This window comes from Cordyceps militaris, assembly GCF_000225605.1.
Source record: "Cordyceps militaris CM01 unplaced genomic scaffold CCM_S00002, whole genome shotgun sequence".
In the NCBI taxonomy this organism is placed as follows: Eukaryota; Fungi; Ascomycota; class Sordariomycetes; order Hypocreales; family Cordycipitaceae; genus Cordyceps; species Cordyceps militaris.
This window is the reverse complement of record NW_006271970.1, coordinates 4,602,934-4,620,589: the sequence shown is the minus strand read 5'-3', so window position 1 is coordinate 4,620,589 and position 17,656 is coordinate 4,602,934. Positions and strand designations below refer to the sequence as shown.

Genomic DNA, 17,656 nt, shown 5'->3' with positions numbered 1-17,656 from the left:
CGCATTTACCCAGTTTTGGGAGACAAATCACTGAAACTCGGGAAGGGGGGCGCTAAAAGGCCTTGATGACGACACACTGCCTCCACTCTTCAGTTGGCTGGTTGACTGGCCCACGAAGCTAATTCTGTCTAAACCAGGGAATACTACCAACTTTTTCAGAGCCATGCCCCGAACAGGACTGGTTCAGTTGATGTCCTTCGTCTTCTGAGTAAAGTGATAATGTGTTAATGCTTATCACCGGAATATGTACCTGGACATTTCCCGACCGTCGCGTTCCCCTGGATCATCTACGCGCCGTGGTGCCTCGCTGCCGCGTCTCGTCGTTCTAACAAAGAAAGGGAACAGACAGTTCAATTATGACCCCGATGACACTGGGCAGAAAATATCCGTCCCCACCTGGTTAAACACAGTCTTGTGTTGGGCTCTTGACAAATATGTAGCTATTTGATTAGTTGCGCAATTCCCAGCGCAGCTACTCAGCGCCAACCCAAAGACCATTATCTACCACCTAGCTCCATTTGCGACCTTTTCTTCTCACCAAGATAGGGCATTTTCTCCTCGCCACGCACATTCAACTTCAGTCTATAGGAACACCTTCCGGTACTGAACCATTGGCAAGCAGTTCCGGTATGTCAGGAGGGTCCTGGGGCCGGTGACCATCAACCCTGTCCTCATAATCGACTTCCGATCGTGCGGAGTGACAGTGGCCAGGCTCCATCGGAGCAGCTTCTGCTACAGCATGATCCTCTGGTCCGTGATTCAGGTCTTGAGTTGCCGGCTGTGTCCCCTTGACCGCCTTGCTGCCTTTCCTACCCTTCCGGCTCTTTGCTTTGGCTTTATCCAACAGACGCCGCCTATCCGCCTCTTCTTGGCGACTTCGGCGATCTTTCATCTCATACTCTCGTATCAACGCCTTCGGGGGGCTACCAAATATCCGTTCATATTCGCAAAACTCACATATCCAGACATCTTCGGGTCTTGGCGGATTGTGATGGTAAGAATCCACAGCGGCTTGCCGACGATCGCGGGCGGCCAGCACGATATCTCTCTCGAGCTGACGACCGTTGGCCCGTGATCTCCCCCGTCCTTCTTTTGTGGCTTTGTTGTCGGATGGCGCGTCTGTTAGGGCATATCTGCTTTTATCCAAATGCTCTGACTGCGGGCTTTCCGCAAAGCCGTTCATCGCAGTTAGGGTATCTGACAAAGGTATCAGCATCTAACGCCTATAAGGTAGGCTGCCGAGGGGCTCACCGGGCCAAGACGCTGTACTAGCCACCTGTAATCCGCAGGTGAATGTAAACTGCGAAGCTATCGGCGTAGTTTTCTCGGAGTCTGCGTGCTGTCGTAGGAGGCTACCCGCGTTTTCCTGTCCAGAGGGGGCCAGTCGCTCTGCATTTGCGATGGCATTTGAAATGATGCCGCTTGTTCCGTGACCTGTTTCGAAAAAATGTCAGCTTGGCTGGTATGTATTGCGGGATTTGAACAGGAGGCCAGTTTGGGTTTCGAAAAATACGTACTGGTCCCGAGATGATACAACTCTGTCTTCATTGACCGGCTTGGCCACGTATTATTCCCATCGGAAAGGGTCATCAATGGGGTTCTTGAAGGCACTACACGGCTTAGTCTTCCGCGCCCGGAGCCAGAGATTCCATCATTATGCGTAGATGGGGACTTAGGGACGGCTGGTCCATGAGCGGCCGATTTGCTCCCATCGTCCGTTCCACTTCCTTGCTCTAACATGTCGACGGAGCTGTTGTTGGAAAAAACGCCCCCTCGCAATAGGGTATCTGCCGCCGACGGAATCTTTCGTTTCTTTTTGTTATTGGTATTTTCCAGTGAATCGTAGCCATCCATCGACGAAGCAGCTGAGATGTTTTGGCCTGAGGTCGTTCCTGGATCGAGTGGCAGCTTATACTTGGTATGTTCTTGCCGGGGCTGTCTTGCCATGGAGGAAGCAATAGCGAATGGCTCGCGAGCGTGGAGATAGAATGATTCCACACTACTGGGTGCTCCATTCGCTAGCTTCTCAGATTCCCCCAATGTTTTCGACAAATCAGACAGTGGAAGCCTGATATTAGGTATTGGGTAGCCGGGGGGGTGAACGTCTAAAGGGATTCTGTACATGGTCGCGCGGGGGTATTGAATCGTTCGGATAGCTTCAGGCGACAACTTCTCTCGCAGCATTCGCTTGGGGAGTGGCCGGATAGGCCTCTCAGGGGAAAATGGTGGTACTCTTTCGGGTGTCATGCTTTCAACTTGTCATCGTACTGTAGTCATAACTATTAGCCACTGAACTGTTGCCAGAATCGGCGCAAAAATGCCGCCACTGGGGTGCCCAGGATCCTTCCAGGAATCTCTCAAGACTCTCGCGGCCGGTGCTCGTCATGACTGTTTCGAAGAGTAGTAGTGGTATTCGAATGAGTGAACCTGGTTGGCATTGTCATTGGAGCCTTACCCTTGTAGCATTATGTATCGAGCTGCAAGCTCAGTGCCGATGTGAGGCGCCGCAGCAAAGCTCGGCTAGTACACTCGCACCCAGTAAATCAAATGCACTGATGGAACCAGTACTTCTCAGTTCTTCCTTTGAATCCTTTGAACTATATGCTCGTCTCGATCGAGGGTCTCGGCTCCCATGTCTTTGCAACCGCTGGATGCTGAACTGTGAATCGTTAGATTTTGGCTTAGTCTATGAGAATGACGCATTCCCAGCCCGTTAACGCCATTCCGCATTTCATTCGTCGAGTTCATCTGTGAATTACCCAGTGCTGGAGATGCTTACATATTTGGGGGGTAGGAAAGGGTATAGAACTTGTGCACGACGTGGCGTAGTCGTGGTTATGGCCACCGTCGCCTGCCTACAGGCTGCGAAATGTGTTGCTAGTGCCAGCCTTTAAGCAAGTATGGGCGTCTAAGTAGCGTCGGGTTCGTATAATTCCACCGGAAAGTAATGACAGAGCCTCGGCTAGCTCCCCGGAGCAAGCGACGGTCTCTTGAATGTAGTCGTTAGGCATACATCGCTGTCGCTTGTGGATAATAAGGAGGTGTGCCATTGGCAGGGCAAACACTAAAATTAGGTAAGCAGCCTGTGATGTTTACAAGTGTCGAACGGCGTCGAATGTATTCTAGCGTTAACAGATAGCTCTTTATCTTATTTATATAATGTCATTATGCCCTTTCGAACTAATCAAGACTCCATACGGCGGTTGCGGGTGTAAAAAGGTGCCCGACCAGACATCGTCCTCGCTGTGTCTGAAGTCCAGTTGCGACTACCTAATACTTGGTGAAGGCATGTCTCCAGTGTTGGGTGCATCGGCTAAGAACTTTGCAGGATGAAGACTCGAACTAACGGTCAATAGACAATCAAATCTATACGCGCGACCCGGCTCGTAATCATTATCACCATGGAGGTCTTTCTGGAGACACGGGAGTTCGACGTAGGATCAATAGGTAGGTAGGTAGTGTACCTCTTTGCACAGCACCCACGAAGACAGCCGGGACCTTAGGTACAGTAGGTACTCTAAAGCTTTAGTCGTTCGGCATAGGTAACCCCGCAGTACCAAAATTGTGTGTAACCTACTAAGGAGGAACATGGAACTTTTGGCAACCCACTGTACCTACCTAGGTACCTAGGTGCCTGGCGCGCGATCTTCCAGGCCTCCGCAAGTGTTCATCCATCCTACACCATTTTTCGATCATTCATTGTGAGCCATTCTTCCGCCACTACGACGGCCGCAATGACCTTTGTGGTGTGGCAAATAAACATCAGTCTAACAGCATCTGCGGAATTATTTTTTTCACATCCAGGATAGCCAAACGCCCAAGACTTGCCACCCCGCGACACCACAACACAGCGCAACCGCGAGTCGCACAGAAAATAGCACGCATTCAGCCAACGCGCCAACGATTCGCGAGTGGACAGCTGTCTTGCTGCTATATTTTACTCATATATTATCATATACAGCCGCTGGGCTAATTGTCCCACGTGCCAGCGCGCGCGACAGCTTCTTGTCACCTCAATGGCGCCTCCGTCCCCGAGACGTTCCTCTCGAGCCCGCGCTGCCCACCCCCAGTCACAACAATCGTCTTCCGGCGTCTCCAGTCGTTCCGAGAGAAATACGCGATCCATTCATCGACCCTCATCGGACAAGTCTACCCCGAGCGCCTCCTTGTCCTCGGAGCCATTAGAAGATTCTGAGGACGGGCCGATGCCTCGCCGACGACGACGCGGACTCGATGACGATCCAGACAAGATGCTACAGAGCGATATACTAGATAGAATGACCAACGCGAGCGATGACATGCAGGACGAGGAAGATGAGGCTGTCCGATGCATCTGTGGCTCGGAGGACTATCCAGGGCGCCCGCTCGTCGACGGCCCCGACGCAGAAATATTCGCATCAGTAGACCTTACTGCAGAGGATGTCACTGGATTCTTTGTTCAATGCGACATTTGCAAAGTTTGGCAGCATGGTGCCTGTGTGGGAATATTCAGTGCGGAGAGCTCGCCCGATGAATACTTTTGTGAGCAATGCCGACAGGATTTTCATCAGATTACCGTGGCAAACAATGGGTATGTTGTGACGTTGATTTTTTTGGGGGTTTTTTTTCTCATGGCCATTGCATCTGTTCCAATTGTCTCCAGCACTGCTTGAAGGGCCCAGCTCCAATTGCCCAGTAAATTGGACAAGTCGCTACCATGATGCACCTGGGCTTTTTGACTAATCTTCTTTAGACAAAAATATTCGAAATACTTACCTTTGCATCGTCTATCACGACCAACCTCTCGCGCAGCTTCAGTCCTCAAAGATGGCGCGAAGTCTCCGAAGCTCTCAAGTAAAGCATCCCGCGCCGAACTAGCTCTTCAAGCTTCAAAGCGACGGTCTACAATGAATAGCCGCGACGCGGCATACGATGATGAACTGCTGCTTCGAGCAATTGAGGCGAGTAGAGAAGAACTACCCGATGACATCGAATCGGGGATTCGCCGAGCGAAACGAGGTCGGAGTGACAGCGAAGAGTGAGACGGATTATACACAGTTACTGGACATGTGCTGATTATGCTAGTAGGAACCAAGGAAGTGTTAAACGTCAGCGTACTGCATCGCGATCGGCATCTCCCGTAGCACAGCCTGCTGCTGAGCAGACCCGAGACGATTCTGATGATGATACAAGCACAAGAAATGTATCAAAAAAGAATCGGTCTCATAGACCCATCAAGGAGAAGTCAGAAAAGGACGAGCGAGAACGCCAAAGGCAGGAATCTGCAAATAAACGAAAGAATCGCGCTGAGCGACGCCGTGCCGAGGGTAAGGCGCTGTTGTGACACTCATAAACACGTTACATATGCTGACTTTATAATCAGACTCGGACGTCTCAGAAGAAATGCCCATAGCTACGACCAAATTAGAAGCGCCTAAGGCCAGCGAACCTTCGTCAGCTTCTGAACCAACCCCGACCGTCGCTAATGCGCCCGGAACACCGCCACCAACAAGTGTCCTGATTGGTAGTTCGCATAAAAGACCAGCAAAGTTCAATCAAAAACGAATCAGAGGCAAAAATCAGTATACGAAAGACCGTGACGAGAACGAGGAGTCACCTGCTCGCTCGGTATCACGGGATATTCAGCGGACTGTGGAAGAGTCGCAACCCAAATCCCCATCGAGCGACACACGACAAGGCTCCAAAGCTAAAGCCACCGCTACCAGTAAAATGACGATGTTGGACATGAAAAGACGTGTTGCTGCGATTATGGAGTTTATATCGCGTACACAGCTTGATTTGGCGGCGGAGGCAGCTTATCAAATGAGCTCCAGTTCTGGGGAGGCCACCCCACACAATATCCCGACAGACGACGAAAGCAATGCCAAAAAGCACGCTGGCGTCTTGGGTGAAACAGCAGAGGGATCTGTCACTGAAAAGGAATTTCGAAATTTGACATGCGTGGAAATGATGGATGTCTTGACTCGGGACATGGTCAAATGGCAAAACCACTATACATAGTAGGCCTGGGTCTGTTAGGTTTCGGTCCTTGTTTTATTTCTTCTAACCCAGTCTATCGTGGCGTACATTTTTTTTGCTTTCATCTGGAGTACTGGAGTTTGCTTCTGCAGAATATGCAATGAGACACTGTTGAGATGACAATTCCAGATTTTTGCCACCTCTCTATTCTACATGTTGAGAACGGCCTTTGGTGTGAATCCCATCTTCTTTGTTTAGTATTTGACTGGTATAGATGGATACAGAACGATATATATATATGTATACTATACAGCTGAGGGAGCGAAGTTGAAAAGTTGGGGGTATCATGCTATCAAGTGACGTCTATGTTTTATCGACTAACTTGTCTCTCTTGTCTGGCTTCTTTCCAGCTTCTGCTGCTTCTTTGCCTGGCTCATGCTTTGGGGCGGTTGTTCAATCTTGGCTTGGTGAGTTAGGATGCTGTTTTCGGAGAGATCGTCCAGCACATAGCGTCCAAGCTTTCCTTCTCGCCATTGTGAAAGCACTCTTGCGGCTGATTCAGGTATGTTTGGGACACCCCCCGTTCTCAACTTACCATCCTTTTCAGCTACAGCGGTGAGAAATTCGTAGATGTCGTTTGTTGGCTCACAGTATCGCTCGTAAAGTGTGGGATCATACCGATTCATGCTGTAGAGAAGATAATCTGCCAGGATTTCATCATGGATGAGTCCCTTCTTTATCCCGTGTGTCAGTGCAACTTTGATCATGGTTTCACCGTCGTTGACATAGGGTTGGAATATGCCTGGGGAATCCATCAAGAAGACACCGCCTCCAACGCCGCCTTTCTCGTCCGATGCGACGATACGCACTGCGGTCCCAATCTTGCGCGTCACTCCGGCCTGGTCTCCCGTTTTCGCAGCTTTTGCCACTTTGCCAGAGATGCCAGCATTGCGCAGAGAATTTAAAAGCGTGCTTTTGCCGACGTTTGGCATCCCAACGACGAGGGCACGCACGCCAACCAACGAGTCCACGGTGCGCGCAGAGTCTTTCAGTCTCTTGAGCAGCGCAGAAGTGGTGGCAGGTTTCTGCTTGTCCCAGAATACAGCGTTGTCTCCATATATCCTCTTTAAGGCGTGACGCGCAGTGGTGCTGTCAGTACCAAGGTCGGATTTTGTGTAGACTACAATGCGTTGCCGCCCTGCGATGGCTCTCTCGAGGCTTGGATTCTGTGTAGACAATGGCAGTCTGAAGTCCCTGCATTCCAATATGATGGAAATGTTTGGGAGAAGAGTTTTGATCTTGTTGGCGCCAGCATGGTGATGACCCAGGAAGTATGTTTTTGGTATGGTTCCAGGAATTTGGAAGGACGGCCTTGGCACGAATTGTGCCATGCTATGGGTGGTGTGACTGAGTTGAAGAGGTTTTATTATGCTGATTCCGTCTCAGTGTCTAGTTCGATTATTGGTGTGCACTGGAAGGTATGTTGTGGTGTACCAGCCCAGGCTTTGGCTTGAGGAACATTGGCAAACACTCACGGAGACAACAGTCTTGTCGTAAAGGCGGCCACGTGCCCGATAAGATTGGTGCCCGCCTCATCAAAAGAGCAGAGCCTAATCGTTCGCCACGCAACTGTGCGGCTTGGCATAACGAACTAGTGGATGTCTAATTACCTTGGCGAATGATTTTTCTGCTTCTCAATTGCATGCAATTCTGCATTCGCTGTTTGCTTTGTTCTCCGACTCCCCAACAGAAATTCAAAAATTTCGCGCCACGCTTAGACGGCAATAGCTCCATACATAGGTACCTAACTAGACGTTAAACATTTCAGGTGATGGCTCCGTCACCTGAACATCGAAACCTTGGTTTCAGCAGCTGTGGCGTGCCATAGCTTCTTCTGTAGACTGCTTCGCCAAAATTTAGTGAGTTAATCGCTTGGCGAATTGCCACACCTCTTCGCCTCTGTGCATAACTTCGCTTGGCAACTTGTCTTTTAATCTTTTCAACTCACTCGTGAGGCACTTTATTTTGTCTTCGAAATGGCACGGCAGCGCGATTACACGGATGCTACTGGTACGGCCTCTCCAACGGCACGGGCAAGTGGTGCGGACTTCATCTCACAAGATGCCACTATGGGCGGGGTTTTCGAGCCTCAGGGACTTCAGCAAGCAGATACGGCACAAGTTGCACCGCGAATACAGTATTTCGCCAGAGGCGGACGCTTGCGTCCCTTCAGACTTCTGAAAGTCGACTTGCGCAACCTGAGGAGCAGATACGCCTCGGACTGGACGATCTTCAACCAACAGGTTCTCGCCAGTGCCGTGTATATCTTCTTCACGAACATTCTACCCGGCATTACCTTTGCTAGTGACCTCTATGTTCTCACTGGCAAGTCCTGGGGTACCATTGAGGTCGTTTTCAGCACTGGCTTATGTGGTCTGGCTTTTGCACTGTGAGACCCCCGATCCTGAAGAACGATGATCAATTCTGACAATAGTTCAAATAGATTCAGTGCGCAGCCTCTGTGTATCCTAGGCGTTACCGGTCCATTCTCTGTTCTGGCGGAGAATATTTACGAGCTCTGCAATAGGCACTTCCACGTACGTCAGCCAATAAATCGCTAGAGTAGTCAAACTCCTAATTTCCTGGAACAGGTTGACTTTCTGTCAGTGATGGCTTGGTCACTTATCCATGCCGGCTGGATGCACTTCTTATTAGCCATATTCAATGCCCACGACTGGACCATGCAATATGTTACGCACTTCAGCGCCGACATATTCTCACTGCTGAACAGTGTCATTTACTTCCATAAAGCAGCCCTCGAGTTGAAGCGCACACACTCGCAGGTATCCCTGGCGGCCTTTCTTTATGCGGTGATTGGCGCGTTTGGGACCTGCCTTTTGGCCATTGTCCTCTCAACGGCAAACTCGTGGCAGCCCTTACTTCACCGCTACGTCCGACTAGGGCTGACCGAATATGCCGCGGCAATATCAATCATCATATGGATAGGTATCCCGCGCATCGGAGAGCTTGCCTCTCTAGATCACGAACGTCTAGAGACACAGACAAGCTTTCGGCCGACCAATCCGCAACGCGAAGTATTCTTCGTCGAATTTTGGAAACTTGATATCGGATGGATTTTTCTTTCCGTTATACCCGGTGCCATAATAACGGTGCTGTTTTACTTTGATCACGAAATCAGTAGCATCATTTGCACCGTCGAGCGTTACGGCACGCGGAAACCGGGCGGCTTTGCATGGGATATTGTGTTATTGGGCATCACAACAATTATCTGCGGAATTCTTGGAATCCCACCGGCCAATGGCCTCCTTCCACAGGCACCATTGCATTCAGAATCCTTAATTCACTACGTGGAAACTGAAAATACCGACATGGAGCCGCAAACAGGCAGCACATCAACCAAAGTTGCTCGAACATATGAGCAGCGGTTCTCTCCCTTCCTGCAGGCCGCTCTCATTATGATATTCGTGTCTCCCCCGTTTCAGAAGGTCTTGGGGTTAACACCGACGTCTGTCCTGGCCGGTCTCTTCATGTTTATGGGCTACCAGAGCCTGTCTGTCAACCCCATACTCCCGAGAGTCGCCAATCTCTTAACGCCAACCAGCGAACGAGCATCTCTCCCGACCAATGTGACTTGGCTGGGACTGCATTCCTATACTCTCACGCAGGTCGTCCTGACTGGCATTGTTTTTGGAGTGACCTTGACAGTGGCAGCCCCAGCCTTTCCATTGCTAATTATCGCTCTGGTTCCAGTGCGGCTCGCATTCATGAATAAGATATGGTCTAAAGAAACGCTACGCGCAGTTGATGGGTGGGCTTGCCGCCCAGGTAAGCCCGAGGACCCAGGTGAAGAGCAACCGATACGAATTGACGAAAAATCTCGACCGTAGAGTAGAGAGAGGGCTGAAGTCCACTCAGTTGCGCAAGCTTGCGAGAGGGAAACAATACATTAAGCTGGCGGTGTGGATGGAGCAAAAATAGAAGCACTTATTGGTCAATCTACTTTTATATACACATTATATTGTCATATGGAGCTATGAGCATGCGCTGCTAGCGTGACGTTGTACATGTCAAGCTTCCTCTTTCAGTGTGTAGAAGGCCGGTATTATGCAAACTCGTATGAAATCAATTCAGCCAAATATATATTATCCGGCTGTGGTCTGGAAGCCTTCGTATCAGATCGAGGCGAATGCCTAGTAAAAGAGAGTTATGAGAGCAGCGAGAAGGGCACTCGGAGCCCTACATCGATAATGCAAAACAAATGAAGGCAAATAGTGACAATAGAGAGTATCTTGGTTTTGTGTAGCGAAGAAACAGGCTTCAAATGAGCGGGGTATCGTAATCGGACATGGCGGCCGTGATATTTGAGCCGTCGGGCCTTGATTGGCAGCAAAGAGAAAGGCTGAAAATATCCAAGAAGGTTCACTGCGAACCCGTTTCTCTGCGCGGGCATTTTTATAGTGCCCGCATCATATAGGCATGTTGGATGCCTTCATGAGTGTTCGTACCGTGGACTTGGTTTATTTTATGTTTCGAAATATGTCGGAACCGAGGCTGCCTTCGTCCTTTTCAAGATCTCGAAGCTCTGGAATCATTGGAGGTGGTGGCTCTAGCTGCCTCGCAGCAGGTAGATTGCTTGAGCTACCACCCATGATGAAGCTTGAGCGTCTTGGCGACGAAGGGGGCTGATCGACATGGCGGAATCTTTTGAACCAACCGCTATTGCGCTTCGATTTCCGATCGCCCATCAAACTGAATCCGCCACGGCTCTGCGGTCGATCGACATCGTCCAGCACCGGCACACTTTGGCTGCCGGGAAGCTGGCTTTCTGCGGCTGTGTTATTCAAAGTGCGTCTGCTTAACATGCGCCGAAGCGAGCCCAGCTGAACCTGGCGGGTCGGGCTCGACAGGACATGCTCCTCGGGTGAGTAAGTACCGGTATTAATACCATTGGCTTTATTCGCAGCGGTTGGGCCATGTGCCGGGACGTCTTTAGCATTGACCGTCGGGGGCGTTTGCGGTGGCGTTGGCACCTTTGGCGATGGCGGAGGCGGCGGTATGTTCGTACCATCCGTAATGCTGCCAAAGTTGAGATTGAGCGCGGGTATTTCAAACTGTGGCTTTCCCGCAGTATTCTTTGACCGGTGCGACATTGTTAGAGCGGGTATCGCGAGATACGTAGGGAGGTGGCGAAGATATGGAACGTGAAGAGGTCAGACCACTGTGGTCTGGTGACGGGGGCAGAGAGCCAGCAGCCTAGGAGCTCGGCTTCCTAGCTTCTTTTGGGGGGGTCGCAGCAAAGGGAACTAACGGACGAATCCTGAGATTGACAAGATTGCCGCGGCTGTGAATTCAAGTAATGTGCAGAAAGGAGGTCGGTCGCGGAACAGGGTCGAAGCAAAATTGGAGCTCCAGGTGGCTGGCCGTTTTGCAAGGGTAATGGACTTTGTGGCACTGGTATCCTCCAAACTAGGTACCTAGGTAGGTAGGTAGTTAGTGGCTCTCAACGATGCCAACCCGGACAAATAACGAATGGGGCATGGAGTCAATACTAGTTTCATAGTGTCCTCCAAGCGTTGGCGTGTGTTGTGAAAGTCGGGTGTGAGATTCTCTCCAGAGGGTGGGCGGATGTTGAGCTTGGCGCATGCACATAGAGCATGTGAGATGGTGTGGTGGCTACCTAACGGGTTGGTATCAATCGGTGTTTGCTGCCTTGGTTGACCCAAATCAGTGATTAATCTGCATATCCGGCACAAACGACCTACGCAAGGACGGCACCATCTTTGTCAATGTTGCTGCACCACAAACTCTGTTCCGAACTGCGCAACTCGTCACCTGGGCTGTGCAATGGTCTCTAAAAAACAAATAAGTTGGCCGGACTCGGCATGGCCTATCTTGGAGGTAGAGTCTGTCACTGGCTACTTGTTTTCGGGGGCAGGCAAGGCGGAAAACATTGTGCCTACCCGTTAGCCTCTTCCAAGGCTTATTAACGCCCATAATTACCAGGTAGGTACCTACCTAGGTACTAAGGAGGTATGCACTTCACAACGCGCGCAAAAATGTATCAGAAAAGCTCTCTGCAGGAATCGGCCCCAGGAGCCTACAGGCACAGTTACTCGCCCAGACCGTGGCGGCACAAAATGAAGATCACTGATGGGGACAAGCTTGCCGAGTTACCGTTGGTTCTTCTCACCTTTCATCGTCCTATTACTAATATTTAGTATCTATTGTTTGGTGTTTAACTCCCATGAAAACGATACAGTCTTTCTCACTGGCAATGCATCACACAGAGAACCCCTACCAATACCCAGGCATAGTAAAGCGCCATCCAACTGGTGAGAAAACATGAGAGTAGCTAGCACGCGATGCTGGGTGGGAGAACAATAAAGACACGAGGAGAAGGCTGATAGTTAGGTAGCACAGAGAGATTTACTAACGATTAGAGGAAATAAATAAACATAATAATAGACAAGTAGTTGAGCCGCCCGATCGATGGGCCTCAACAAGTCGACCAAACAAATCGGCAGAGCGCCCCCGCAATGTCATGACCTACCTAATAAATCGCAGCCTCTAGTGCCAGTCAGAAGCTTCGCTCAATAGTGTTCCTTCGCCCGCTGCTAATCCCGACTCAAGGCGAATCATATCAACTGCATCTAGTCATGATATGCGCAGGAACAAAACCGCACGCAGCCGGACTCCTGACTCAGACGCTGCGACTGTCCATCGCGGCCCACGCGTCTCGGCTTCCCATCACCAGCAGAAGATGCAAATCCGGCCCTTACGGCTATACTCAAGCCAAGGCGCTTGTCTTTTCTAAACACGGTGAGCCGTCTGATGTTCTCAGGTAATCACAGAGCCCTCATTGATCTTCTCTAGCTTCCTGCTAACCGATCACCCCCCAGACTCCATACACATTCTATTTCTCCTTCAATCCCGCAATCATCTGTCCTCGTCCGATCCCTCGCCGCGCCGATCAATCCAGCAGACATAAACACAATACAAGGCACATATGGCTCTAAACCCGCCTTCACCTCACTGATTGGCACTGCCGAGCCATCAATCACGCCGGGAAACGAGGGAGTCTTCGAAGTTGTGTCTGTTGGTGGTGCTATCAATGAGCTCCGAAAGGGCGACTGGGTCATCCCAGCTGTCTCACAGATAGGAACATGGCGAACACATGCTATATTTGACTCGAATCAGCTCCTCAAGGTTGCCAAGGAAGGGTTGACAGTAACCCAGGTGGCAACCGTGAGCGTCAATCCATGTTCTGCTTACAAAATGCTTCGCAGCTACGGGCCAAGCGCAGGGCTCAAGGCTGGCCTTGGAATGAAGCCCCTCGACGTGGGCAGCGGACAATGGTTCATCCAGAATGGTGCCAATTCTGGCGTTGGAAGGGCAGCAATCCAGTTTGGAAAGCTCTGGGGATTGAGGAGCATCAACGTTGTCCGCGATAGAGAATCCGCCAAAGCGACAGAGTCTCTCAAGCAAGAGCTGCGCCAACTAGGTGCTGACGTCGTAGTTACAGAATCGCAATTTCTGTCTCGCGAATGGAAGGACCAACTTGCCGAAATCACGCGCAATGGCCGCGACAACATCGGTCTTGCGCTGAACTGTGTCGGAGGCAAATCCGCCACGACGCTGGCAAGGGCCCTGGGCGACGGCGGTACACTGGTCTCGTATGGCGGCATGTCGAGGCAGCCTATCGTCCTTCCTGTTGGGCTACTAATCTTCAAAGACATTCGTTTTGTCGGATTTTGGCTCTCCAACTGGAATGAGCGCGATGCAGTAGGCAAGAAGCACATGGTTGATGACATTCTTGACATGATGCGTCGGGGTAAATTTTCTGACGTGCCCACCGAAGATGTCCCGTGGAATTGGGAGACTGAGGAGAAGCAGCTTCGGGATGCTGTAGAATGCGGGCTCACGGGATTCAGATCCGGGAAAGGCATCTTTATATTTGGTGAAACTTGATCCATATTAGTCCCATATGTATTAACATCTTATAATAACTCAATTTCTCAATGCCTGAGCCCACTCGTGCAACTTGTCAATGACTACTGGGGCGTAAGATGCCAGGGCATCATCGATAATCCTACCGAGCGACACCATCGCCTCCTCCTCGTTGAGCTCTAGGTGGAAGCGTTCCCGAACCTTCAACACGGCCTTGTCCGGCTCAAGCCTGATGTCGGGGATGTTGGCATCTATCATCAAGCTAAAAAGGTTCAAGATCAAATTGGAGGACTTTCTCAGAGCAGCATATGCCATGAAGCAGTATTGTCGGAACTGCTTATAATGCTCCGATTGCACACCGCCCATGCAATCAACCATCTCCTTGGATAGTTTCATCAGAGGGGCAAATGGTTTTGGGTCACGACCAAGTATGTACCCAAAATCGGCATGGAAGAAGTGTCCATCAGGCGCCAACAGCAAGTTGTCTAAATGACGATCACCGACCCCAAGAATGTAGGTGATAACACAATATCCGGCGCAGGAACGGATATAAGTGTCCAGGGCCTCCTGGCGGACGCCTAATGGTTGCGTATTGTCTGGGTTGTGGTACTTCAAATACGCCAGAGCTGGGTTGTTTTTGAACTTGCCAACAATGCTAGACAAACTCTGTGATGGCACAAACTGTGAAGCCCCCGCAGCCGTGCTTGTGGCCAGAATCTTGTACGGAAGAAGCTTGAGGTCCAAATTTTCCTTCTGAAGCAACTGATCCATCAAGGTGATTATTTGTATGACAAGCTGGTCTTGGCGCAGATCATCTCCAACTTTAAAAATAATTGGATAAGTCTGGCCATCAACAGTTCTGAAGGTGCACTTGATGGGGCTCAACGACGACTTAAAGACCGTGACTTGGTCGGGAACAATACCGGTTATCTTGATGGAAGGATCCAAAGGTAACGGTAGCGGGGGGTCAATAATGAGGAGCTCGTTGGTTGGGTCTGCGAAAAGAATTTTCACCTTGTCAGCCCTCTTGGACATTGATTCACCCGATTTCCTGACATCGATTGCGATCTTCGACAACACAGCGATTAGCTCCGCTTGTCGAAGTAGCGTCTTCCTCTCCTCGTCACCGTTTGGCTGGTCGATCAAACTTCGCATGAAGTCATATGCGACTTTCCCGTATATATCGCGGCTGTGTGTTCCCTGCTCCGGGCTATTGTCGTCGCATTCTACCATGAGATACCAGTAGAAGTAGTTGCCTAGAAGAAAATTGGAGGCTGCCCGTTGGATCAAGAAGCGTGCTAGTGAGGAATCATCGAGAGCACCCTCTGTAGACTCTATGGAGATATGTTCATATTTCAGAGCTTGTACAAGCTGCAGCAGATATAGTAACAGCTCGTGATCGTCAGCCTTGCGCAAACGATCCACCGCATATGAACGCACGGCGGGGTTGCTAAATGATGACCCGAGTAGTTCAAGAGCATCGTCAACGTCGATTTCGGTCCACCGACCAAGAACTTGGATAGCCTGCTTTGATTCACTTTGGTCGTTCCAGTTGACTGACTTGGCGAATTTGGTAAGAGCTCTCTTGTCCCTCGTAAGATGGTATCTGAATTTCCAAACGAGGTCCATCTCTTCTGGGGATAAAGTGTGGGTTGGTGAATAGTTCATGATGGTGTTGAGTTCATCTCGAACTTTTGCATTAGGTTTCAGATCCTTGTCCAAAATCCCATGGCGATGAGAGCTTCTGAACAGCCGTCTGTGTTTCGTCTCTGCGGGGTTATCCCTCTGGCCAACTTCCGGGTCATATACCTGGGCAATTTTTGCACCTATTGCCGACATACAGTCGTCAACAGCATTGATTCCAGGCCCGAATTGGACCTCGGGGGCTTGATGGCGGTGCTGCGCTGGTTGGTGAGTCTGTCCATTTGCCAGAGCAGATACAGGGGGGACTTCATATTCGTGGTCCGCAAAAACGACTGGAAAATCAAATTTTGGGAGCTCCACGTTCAAAACAAACGCTGGGGGGCTGAAGCAGTCGTTTGTTTGTTCTGGCGGGTGGTCTGTGGTTTCACCTTTGGTGTTGTCGAGTCGTCTCCGCCGCTGCAGCATCTTCAGCGACGATTCTGCCGCTTTGAGACCGCGAGTCTCAAAATCTCGAAATACCAGTTGATCGAGCCAGTCAATCCTAGGGATGTCGCCCATTTCATGTTTCTTAAAAAGGGTCTCCATTCGCTCCAATTCTTCGGCATCTCGAGCAGCCTGCACGCCAACTTCCCCGGTCATGGCTTTCTTCTTAGATGTGAATATGGCTGGAGTCAACATCTCCATAGTTCCATCTGCAATTTTATGTCGATGTACGAGGCACTTTTGGCGCCCCTTCCGAATCTGATTCTCGTCATCGAACATGGACAGAGTCGTTCCACCGAAAGGAATAGCATGTCCCTGAGAGTTTTTACCGCTGTTTGGGGAGAGATCCCAGATGGTGATGGCGATAGACGAATCTACTGGGAGTGATGTATAAGAAATGGGGAGCCGCAGCCATTCATTCCACCTATCATGAGAATCAGAAACATCTCGATGCGGCGCAAGGGCCAGTACTATCCTTACTTTCTCTCTGCACGGAAAGGTTTATACGCTGTTTGTACCGGAACTGTAAGAGCCTTCGAGCCACTCCATACTTGAACCGTGACATACAAATCCGAGTGGACGCTGCACCATGTTAGCTGCAAGAAGCACGACAGGCGACGCGATAGGCGGCTACCTCATATTTGATCCAACGTGACGTAGATCGGGGCGGTTAAGCAAGGTCGATTGTTTCAGCGGCGCACCTTCTCCCTCTAGGCTCATGCTGTATATTGTAAGCGTGTATATTGTGTTTGGTGTAGCATTGCTGGACTTGCATGCGGATGCTGACAGTGTGGTCAACGTCATTCGAGCCCGCGAATGAGAACGGCTCCATCTTCCCATATTCTGCCATATTTTTCGCTCGAGGTGCATTCACATGTTCTCCAAGTTAATGCCCGACTATGAAACCACCGTATTTATTAGTAGCACTGCCAAAGTCGAATATGTCCAGGGAGTTGAAAGAAGGAAGGTATGGTGAAAGAAGTTGCGGGGCTGACTGGCTGCCTCCTACACCTAGGTACCTAGGTACCTACCTACGCGCTCGGGAGGTGTTTTCTGACATGGGTTCCTAGACGTATATATTCTAACACGGTCTAAAAACCTATACGGCTTATAGCAGGGGTAGTAATTAAACTAGAGGTAGAAAACGCTTTTTAAAAGCAGACATATTAAAAAAAAAATCAATAAAGTATCTACTACTATTATTATTATTATTAGTTAATTAAAAAGGTACTTCTAATTACTTATCTAGGTACCTACTAGAGCTAGCCAGCCAGCCAGCCAGCCAGCTAGCTAGAGCCAGCCAGAGCCAGCCAGAGCCCAGCCAGAGCCAGCCAGCCAGCCAGCCAGCGAGATAGCAAGGCAGCGAGGCAGCAAGGCAGCGAGGCAGCAAGGCAGCGAGAGAAGGCACCACGAGAGCACATATACGAGCTCTATCACTATCCCTCCTCTCTCTAGCTGTGGCTCGCTGCCTCACTGCCTTGCTGGCTGGCTGGCTGGCTGGCTGGCTGGCTGGCTGGCTGGCTCTGGCTGGCTCTGGCTGGCTCTGGCTGGCTCTGGCTGGCTCTGGCTGGCTCTGGCTGGCTCTGGCTGGCTCTGGCTGGCT

General features: G+C 50.4%; 7 protein-coding genes across 7 annotated transcripts; 3 read left to right on the top strand and 4 right to left on the bottom strand.

Moving 5' to 3' along the window:
* Window positions 1-577: 577 nt before the first annotated feature.
* On the bottom strand, window positions 578-2,247 carry CCM_03368 (uncharacterized protein; the record flags this gene model as incomplete). Its single annotated transcript, XM_006668519.1, has 4 exons — window positions 578-885; window positions 958-1,197; window positions 1,252-1,434; window positions 1,518-2,247. The coding sequence occupies 4 exons, from the start codon at window positions 2,245-2,247 to the stop codon at window positions 578-580; spliced, it is 1,461 nt and encodes a 486-aa protein (XP_006668582.1).
* A 1,769-nt stretch (window positions 2,248-4,016) lies between these two features.
* On the top strand, window positions 4,017-6,000 carry CCM_03367 (transcriptional regulator; the record flags this gene model as incomplete). Its single annotated transcript, XM_006668518.1, has 3 exons — window positions 4,017-4,570; window positions 5,209-5,306; window positions 5,363-6,000. The coding sequence occupies 3 exons, from the start codon at window positions 4,017-4,019 to the stop codon at window positions 5,998-6,000; spliced, it is 1,290 nt and encodes a 429-aa protein (XP_006668581.1).
* Window positions 6,001-6,335: 335 nt separating this feature from the next.
* CCM_03366 (GTP-binding protein) lies at window positions 6,336-7,349 on the bottom strand (the record flags this gene model as incomplete). Its single annotated transcript, XM_006668517.1, has 1 exon — window positions 6,336-7,349. The coding sequence occupies one exon, from the start codon at window positions 7,347-7,349 to the stop codon at window positions 6,336-6,338; it is 1,014 nt and encodes a 337-aa protein (XP_006668580.1).
* Window positions 7,350-7,994: 645 nt separating this feature from the next.
* On the top strand, window positions 7,995-9,866 carry CCM_03365 (anion exchange protein, putative; the record flags this gene model as incomplete). Its single annotated transcript, XM_006668516.1, has 3 exons — window positions 7,995-8,407; window positions 8,462-8,555; window positions 8,610-9,866. 3 exons carry the CDS (start codon window positions 7,995-7,997, stop codon window positions 9,864-9,866), a joined length of 1,764 nt encoding a protein of 587 aa, XP_006668579.1.
* Window positions 9,867-10,496: 630 nt separating this feature from the next.
* Window positions 10,497-11,129, bottom strand: CCM_03364 (uncharacterized protein; the record flags this gene model as incomplete). The annotated part of the gene is made up of 1 exon (XM_006668515.1): window positions 10,497-11,129. The coding sequence occupies one exon, from the start codon at window positions 11,127-11,129 to the stop codon at window positions 10,497-10,499; it is 633 nt and encodes a 210-aa protein (XP_006668578.1).
* Window positions 11,130-12,635: 1,506 nt separating this feature from the next.
* Window positions 12,636-13,947, top strand: CCM_03363 (Alcohol dehydrogenase superfamily, zinc-containing; the record flags this gene model as incomplete). The annotated part of the gene is made up of 2 exons (XM_006668514.1): window positions 12,636-12,820; window positions 12,879-13,947. The coding sequence occupies 2 exons, from the start codon at window positions 12,636-12,638 to the stop codon at window positions 13,945-13,947; spliced, it is 1,254 nt and encodes a 417-aa protein (XP_006668577.1).
* A 39-nt stretch (window positions 13,948-13,986) lies between these two features.
* CCM_03362 (phosphoinositide 3-kinase, putative) lies at window positions 13,987-16,773 on the bottom strand (the record flags this gene model as incomplete). Its single annotated transcript, XM_006668513.1, has 3 exons — window positions 13,987-16,477; window positions 16,534-16,635; window positions 16,688-16,773. 3 exons carry the CDS (start codon window positions 16,771-16,773, stop codon window positions 13,987-13,989), a joined length of 2,679 nt encoding a protein of 892 aa, XP_006668576.1.
* Window positions 16,774-17,656: the final 883 nt, after the last annotated feature.